This window comes from Hyperolius riggenbachi, chromosome 4 (assembly GCF_040937935.1).
Source record: "Hyperolius riggenbachi isolate aHypRig1 chromosome 4, aHypRig1.pri, whole genome shotgun sequence".
NCBI classification, from domain to species: Eukaryota; Metazoa; Chordata; class Amphibia; order Anura; family Hyperoliidae; genus Hyperolius; species Hyperolius riggenbachi.
This window is the reverse complement of record NC_090649.1, coordinates 91,353,162-91,361,877: the sequence shown is the minus strand read 5'-3', so window position 1 is coordinate 91,361,877 and position 8,716 is coordinate 91,353,162. Positions and strand designations below refer to the sequence as shown.

At 42.4% G+C, this 8,716-nt stretch overlaps 1 protein-coding gene across 3 annotated transcripts in view; it reads left to right on the top strand.

Moving 5' to 3' along the window:
* GREB1 (growth regulating estrogen receptor binding 1) overlaps positions 1–8,716 on the top strand; it is a 198,631-nt gene that overhangs the window by 44,143 nt on the left and 145,772 nt on the right. For all 3 annotated transcript variants that reach the window (XM_068280291.1, XM_068280292.1, XM_068280290.1), the window contains exon 2: positions 4,144–4,300. In XM_068280291.1, coding sequence (XP_068136392.1) covers positions 4,144–4,300 — 157 coding nt within the window. The remainder of the gene's footprint in view (positions 1–4,143; positions 4,301–8,716) is intronic.

Sequence of the window (8,716 nt, the reverse complement as noted above, 5' to 3'; positions counted from 1 at the left end):
CCCGAAGCTGTGGGCGGCGGAGGACGGCAGCTGGGAGCGATGGGGTCCAATGGGGCTGGAGGAAGCCCCAGGTATGTATAAAATCTTTTTAATCTCAATAATGACCTCCTCAGCATGTGTGTGGCAGGCCTTAACCACCAACTGCCAAGCGATCTACTCACCCAATCGGTGGGCAACTTTTGAAGATGCTCCCCCGCCCACCACATGATGTCACGCGCCTGCCAGTCTGTTGTCCCCCACATAGGTACAGTACACATTGCCAGCTACACAGCTGACACGCGTCTGTACTGGCTGGACTAGCGATGTCGCCCAAGGGGATCAGGTACCGATCTCCAATGGGCGACATCAATAACAGGTGTGTACGCACCTTTACTCTATGTGTTGTGGTGTGTAAACGTATGGAAAGAAATCCGTCCTCACCCCCTGTGAGTGGTTTATACTGTAGCTTCTTCACCCTTGGATTTGATGATGCAGTGGCATCGTGGATAACACTCTCGCCTTGCAGCGCTGGCTCTCCAGTGAGAGTCTTGGCTAGGACGCTATCTGCATGGAGTTTGTGTGTTCTCCCTGTGTTTGTGTGAGTTTCCTCCAGGCACTCTTATTTTCTTTCAACAACCCAAAAATATGCAGATAAGCACAGAGGCGTAACTAGGGTTTTCAGAGCCTGGGGATAAAGACAGCTTTTGCGCCCCCGGGGCAGGGGCACTTTAGGCGGCCAGCGAACCGCCTCTCACGTAAGTGGGGATGCGGTGGCTGCGCTGAGCGCCCTCACAGTATTGAGCCCGGGGACATATGCCTCACTTGCCCCCCATAGCTACGCCTCTGTATGAACATTCCCTTAAAAATCGGCCCTAGACTAGTGCTGGGCAAACTACGGCCTGTCTGCGCTGTGAATCCAGCCCTCTGATGGGTGCCCGGATTCCTCTCCTCCCTGCAGAGTTGTGAGCAGGCGATAAAAAGAGGGTTAACTCACCTAATTGCTGCTTTCAGCGTCAGGCCTTCATGGCCAGAGCAGTGTCACGTGATGCGCTAGCGTCCTGACGGTTGGCCACGGGGCACCGCTGTTGCTGTGGAGACCCGACGCTGGAAATGGCAATAAGGTGAGTTAACCCTTTTCTTATTGCCCGCTCGAAACTGCAGGGAGTGGGCAGCGAGGGAGATAGAAAAAAACAAAACCAATGCGGTCCACAGCCGCACTTTGCCCAGGCCTGCCTTAGACTATGATGTACATATGACTATGGCAGGCATTAGATTGTGCGCCCTTCTGAGGGGCAGTTAAGCTGTGTACACGCACCAGATGAAACTCAGCTGACTTGAAATACGCTAATAACTTGATGCAGAATCATAAAATTGTTACTGCCAGTCTATGCAGCTTGAAAATGGACCAATCAGATGATTTCCCTGCAAGACTTGATTGGGCCATTTATGGCTGCGATTTTCCTAATCATTAGCATAATTTTGTATCCTAATAATAAACCTAACTCTCAATCATCCCTAGTGACTAATGTGGACTTTGGGTTATGTAGATTTGGGTCAGGCATTAAGGGACCATTCACAATAGAGCTATTAGCGGGTGATTCCGCTCTTTTTAAAGTGCTAGCACAATTGTAACCCTATGGCAGTGACCACACTGTCGTGATTGCCGCCGATCACGAGCGTTTCATAATTAACAACAATCGCAAAACGTGTTGCCAGCAGTTTTTTCTCGCAATTCTAGAGCAATCACGATACAATGCTTATAAATTGATTGCTGATTGCGATCGCTCTGAATCACGACAGTGTACAATGATTTTACCACGCTAGTTGTGGTAAAATCTCCTGCGCAAAACGATAGTGCTAAGTGCTTCCGTTTTGCAACTTTCAGGTGTGAATGAGCCCTTAACTGGTTCAGCCTACAGGTGTTTTCACCTCAAGGACGGAAGCAATTTTCCCCTGTCAGCACTCCTCCCATTCATTCGCCAATACCTTTATCACTACTCATCACACGTCAATGATCTCTATCTTGTTTTTTTCGCCACAAATTAAGCTTTTTGTGCTCAATACTTGTTTTCAGTAATTACTTTATGTTCTATGCATTTTATACGCAAATACAAAAAACTACACTATTTCTCCAATTCCATCCCCTATAGTTTTAAAATGAGCAATGCTACTATAAATAAAACCCACCCATTTTATTTGCCCATTAGTCCTGGCTATCACAACATTTAAATTATGTTCCTAGTTCAATGTTTGGCGCCAATATATTATTTGGAAATAAAGGTGTAGGGGGAGGGGGCTTTGGAAGGGATTAATTATATTATTTTTTTTAAATAAAAAATTTGTAATGTGTGTAATTTAACTTTTCACCACTAGATGGCGATAAAAACACTCCCTGGATTGCCAGGAAGTGTTTCTTTCTTTTTTTTTTTTTTTTCACTTTCATTCAAGTTCTTTATTATGAATGGTCATGGCCCCTGATCTGGGTCATGTCCTTTCATTACAGGCACTGCGATTGGTTCGGGGAAGCCTTGCTTCCCTTCCCCAACTGCTGACACGGAAATACTGCTGCGTCCGAGCGGCAGCCGCATACACGTGCACCCGAAACTTAAACACTGGATGCGGTTTCGTTAGACTTGAGCAGCGCCTATCTGGATGAGTATGCTCGTTAATCAACTTAATAAAGCATAGCTGACACTGGTGTGTAGCTTTTAAAAAAATTGCAGACAGTCTAAAGGTGTCCATACACTAGTTAGATTAGCAGCAGATAGATCATCAGTAGATTTTCTGATCTATCTGATGTGTTTAGGAACATTTTTTACTAGGAACAGATTTCCAATAGATTTCAGTATGAAATCTATTGAAAATCGATCAGATGGCATTTTGTTGCCATCAGATTTCCATTAGGTCCAATGCAAAATGATAAGCCATCTCAAGAGATAAGCCTAAATTTTCCAACATGTCAGATCGATTGAAATCAATCCAAAACGATTGAAATTGGCCAGAAATAGATCAATTTGTCGATCGGGCGCAAATCGGCTGAGTGTATGGGCCCCTTAAGGGTTAAGTTTTTAAAAGCAATTGTACTTTGAGCTCTATATTTTGAACCTTCTGGTTGTTCCTGTTGATTGCCTGAGGAAGAGAGTTACAGACCTGCGTAACGCAGCACATTTTTGTGCTGTATACAATAAAGCTTTTGTCTAAATCAGACAATTCACGTCTTTAGTGGGGAGATTCACCTCTACCTCCCTTTTCAAAGTGTTTTTGACGTATTTTATACTTTCTAGCGCCTCTGTTCCGTTCTACTAATTAAAATAAATAGAATGTTCCCTTATGAAAATGGCTGTTACTTTCAGGATGACCCTCATAATAGTATATGGGTACCTCTATAAAAGGTAATAATAATGTAACGGAAGCTTTGTAAGCAATGCGTCTCTGCATGTAGATAGACCTACGTGTTTTGTTGCTGACGTACGATCTCAATTTGTTGTAAAACAGAAAAGAAGTGTTAAAAAAAAGAGAACTAGAAACATTCTGTCTCTTCTGATGAGTTCCTCGAAAAAAGAAAAAAAAAAGATGTCTTGTGTTTTTAGGACACGCTGCTTAGCATTAGACAGCCAGCAATTACCCTGGCTCATCTCACTTGTAGCAGTGACGTTGTCATTTAACAAGGGAGCCCAGCTTTGTGTGCCGCCCCTAGCAGCATCCTCCACTGTCTCTTGTGGAAGAAGTAATAAGTGTATTGTGTGACAGGGAGTTCTGACTGTGATGTTCCTGTACAGAGTGTGAGCAGTGGGGAGTCTGCAGGATCACAGGCACCTCTTTTATAAGGTGTCAGTCTGTGGTCACTGGTGACTTGGAGGTGGCTGCTGGCAGGTTGTTTCCTGTCATATATCAAAGCCACACAGGGCACAGCTCACAAAACAGGAGGGATCTCCTGCCTGGCTGCAGAGGCTTATTGCAGTGTTACTGTGCACATCAGAGCTCACTGCTCACTAGGAATCTCTCTTTTCCTCCCTCATTGAGAATGATCAGCCTTTACCACATACCTGACCATACGGGATTATATGAGGACTGGAGCTGTTAGGATTGACTATCTTTTTACCTTTGGAAGTCTAACTTTGTTGTTTTTTTTGTTTTGTTTTTTTTTGTCTACTCTTATGGAAGATGGGGAATTCTTACGCTGGGCAGCTCAAGACAACGCGCTTCGAAGAAGTTTTGCACAACTCCATTGAGGCGTCCTTGCGCTCTAATAACTTGGTCCCGCGACCGATCTTTTCCCAGCTTTATTTGGAAGCAGAACAGCAGCTTTCATCGTTGGAAGGTAAGAGCCTGAGAGACGTTTGTTACGGTGCCAATAAACGGTAACATTTTTTCATCACATGCGATCATGCGATCTTTCAACGCACTTTTTACAATCGAATTGTACAGAAAACTGTGTAGTGTTTGGCAGAAGTTGATGTAAACCGATTACCGGTATATGGTATATTAGAACAGAAAATGTAATTGATCTGAAAGTTAGATTTTACGATCGTATCTGAAGAGAGAAAATGCCCTGATTGGCCTGTTTATGGGAACAATCGATAATTGAAAGATCGTATCTTATGAGAAAATTGTACCGTTAGTAAACACCTGGGAAGATGGTGTTAATTTATACAGTGTATGTATGGTGCTTGTGTGGTTAAGGCGCCTGTCTTAAAAGTAACCTGAAGTGAAAGGTATATGGAATCTGCCATTTTTATTTCCTTTTAAACAATACCGGTTGCCTGGCAGCCCTGCTGATCATCCTGGTATCAGTAGTGTCTGAATGACACACCAGGAACAAGCATGTGGCTAATCATGTCAGATTTTTGTCGGAATCACCAGATCTGCATGCTTGTTCAGGGTCTATGGCTAAATGTATTAGATGCAGTGGGTCAGCAGGACAGCCAGGGAATTTGCATTGTTTCAAAGTAAATAAATATGTCAGCCTTCATATATCCATCTAAATTCAATCAAATTGTTCAGATCATATTACAAGAGAACTGAGGAGCTGATGGGCTCAATCAATCCTGAATGATCGCATTATTGATCGTATTCTTGGCAGATTTTCTCATAGAGATGATCATGGTGGAGATATGGGTCCATATCCAATTATTTACACAAACTGATTTTTCCTGAAAAAATGTCCAGAAAACCGCATCCCGGCCAGGGCACTATCTGCACACAGTTTGTATGTTCTCCCCGTGGGTTTCCTCTGGGTACTCTGGTTTCCTCCCACACCCCAAAACATACAGATGAATGAATTGGCTTCCCCCTTGAAAAAAAAAAACCAGCCCTAGACTGCGATGGAGATATGACCATTGAAGGGATTAGATTGTGAGCCCCTCTGAGGGACGGTTAAGTGACACCACTATATACTCTGTACGCCGCTGCAGAAGATGCTGGATGAAGATGCTATATAAATAATAATAATAAACAGCACCACCGGAAAGTATAAAAAAATCCTTATTTCACATACGTATATAATTATATTATAATATAACACATATTAAAAACACTTACAATTCAAATAAGTCATCCCCTGACCATACCTCATAATGATATTGGATAATAACAATAGCAGTGCTGGATACAGACAATCAGTAAATACATTATAAGAAGTAAGAGAACACACCTGTATGGTTCCCAGAAGGGACCCCACCAGGGGGAATTCTGGGTGATACAGTGCCTGTATTGTAGAGTGCACTGCATACATTGCAATTGTCATGAAATACAAAATATACAGGGTATTATCCTGCAAAAAAAGGATATATATTAAAATGCCAAGAACAGCAAACGTAATAAACGTAATAAATTGTGCAAAAAGATGCAAATAATACTGAATGCAAGAGTGGTACGGCATATAGAGGAACATAAGGAAAATAGGTGCAAAGTGCACTAACAAGAGAGTGTCAATAGTGATACTTAAGTCTGGTACACATATCCAATTGTGATTGGCCAGTGATTGGCCAATTTTACCTCTTCCATGTAGCATGTGAGCTTACCTACACAATCTGTTCATAGTATTCAAAATCTGTTGGCCCATCATACATAGAGGTGGTAAAACTGTTCAGTGATTGGGCAATGGGAATTGGATCTGTGTATGCACCCAACCCCGGTCTGATTAGCAAGTAAAGTACAACAATCCATCTTGTAGTGGTCAGTAGAGGGACGATAAAGGAACTAGCAGCACAACGTGTGTCACGGCAATGACAGCTTTCAGAGAGCCCGAGAGCTGATCAGTTGTTCATGTCCAGCACTGCATCTGCTATTGTTATTATCCAGTATCGTTATGAGGTATGGCTAGGAGATGCCCTGTTTGTTTTTTTAAGTGTTTATTTTATTTGCGTTTTATCATAATGTAAATATATAGAAATAAAGATTTTTCATACTTTCCAGTGGTGCTGTTTTCTGGACATTTTTTTGTGGGAAAATCAGTTTGTGAAAGAGTAGTATCCAAATTATTTTGAGTATTAAATATCAGCTGCCTGGCAGCCCTGCTTATATATTTGGCTGCAGTAGTGTCTGAATCACACCAGAAACAAGCATGCAGCTAATCTTCTCAGATCTGACAATAATGTCAGAAACACCCGTTCTGCTGCATGCTTGTTCAGGGGTTATGGCTAAAAGTATTAGAGGCAGAGGATCAGCAGAATAGCCAGGGAACTAGTATTGCTTAAAAGGAAATAAATATGGCAGCCTCCATATATATATCTCACTACAGTTGTCCTTTGAGAGGCATTTTATTGACAAGGTGGAAAAACATCACCTAGGAGATAAAGTGAAAAGACAAGACAAGACAAATAACATTTATATTGCGCTTTTCTCCTGGCGGACTCAAAGCGCCAGAGCTGCAGCCACTAGGGCGTGCTCTATAGGCAGTAGCAGTGTTAGGAAGACTTGCCCAAGATCTCCTACTGAATAGGTGCAGGCTTACTGAACAGGCAGAGCCGAGATTTGAACCCTGGTCTCCTGTGTCAGAGGCGGTGCCCTTAACCAGTACACTATCCAGCCACGTGGGCCATAGTGGCAAGTTGGATTATTTAGTGATGTGGTTCGACTAAATATCATCTTTTCTTTCAATCTGAATAATCTTGGTGAAAATTTGATAGTTCGCTTTTTTGAGTGCTTAGGAAACGCTTTAAATTGATATCGATTTCCCTAAACGCTCTGCCAATGTAAATAAATGTAACAAACTCCACAGTAGCGATTTTGATTAGAAAAATCACAATCGCAGGACATGCAGCATTTTGGGAGCGTTTGTGCTTCAATGTAATGCACTGAAGCGCTGGCAAATCGCTCATGAATCGCTACACAGAGCAATTTGTGTGTGGACAGCTGCTCCGATGAGGAGAAGGTCCGTGTAGCAGCAAAATTCATCATCCATGCACCACCAGGGGAATTCAATGAAGTGTTTAATGAACTTTTATTGGAATAAAAACCTCAGGAGAGGCTAAGCTTTTTGAAAAGGAGTCGGAGAGTTTGTTCGGGAGGCATCATTGAGCGTTATATCCACCTGTGTATGGAGGTGGGCTTTATCTGGTGAGCGCATTGTTGTGCAGGGAGTGGGAGTCACATTGCGTGGAGTGAAGGCACTATCCACACAGAGCACGGAGGAATAGTGTGGTACAATCTGAGTTGATGGAAACAGTATTACCCTATGTTAAGTTTTTTTCTAGGGCTATTGACATTTTGCTGCGGAATTCAGTACTGCTATTGATCCATTGAGCATTTAAGGAGAAGGGGTATGGGTGCAACAGGTTGGCACTAACCCTCACAGATCACAGGAGCACGTTTTGGTGGTGTATTGTATAATAACATCAATAGCCTGAACGGTATCACCCTATGTGGAGATTTGTATCATTTTTCAGGAGTGGTGATCATAACAGTGCCTCTGACCATTGAATTTCCTACAGCAACCTCAAGTACGGATGAATTATTCTGACTGAAAATTTGAGGATCCTCTGTAAGATAGATTGTATTATTTTTTGCCCTGATAGACTATTACATTCAACAGAGCCTACAGTACTTACACTACATAATATAGACATATGGCAATGGTAGGAATAGATTGTGAGCTCCTTTGAGGGACAGTTAGTGACAAGATATATATACACTGTACAGCGCTGCGTAATATGTCGGCGCTATATAAATACTAAATAATAATAATAGCAGACTCTGGAGAGTGCAGCAGTATTATTGAAAACTTTGTATAACTATTGGAATCCCTGCGGCGATCCCCGAGGCTGGTGACTATTCAAACGCAAAATATTCTGTGGACTGTGGCGCAATAAGTAGATATCATAATGAGCAATTAACTGTTAAAGTTGTGAAGTGCCGAATTGTAAAAAATGGCCTGGTCACCAGGGGGGTATAAACCTCTGGGCCTCAAGAGGTTAAACATGACAATATGAACAAGTGATGGTCATGAAGATGCTAATAATTCTGCCTTGCATGTTTTTTTTAATACAAATGATATACAACATGGAACAGGGTCAGTAAGACACCCAGTTCCACGCTGTATACAGTTTCCATTTAATTTGCATCTCATTGACCACCCCTAGCATGGACATTTAACAGTAGGCATAAGTGGCCAGACTGAGAATACTGAAATATACATGGGAGGAGACGGCCCTGTCCGAAGAGCTTATGAGGTAAAATTATACCATCATTATTATTAACCACTTCGTCCACAGGTCAATAGATATACGTCCTCTGG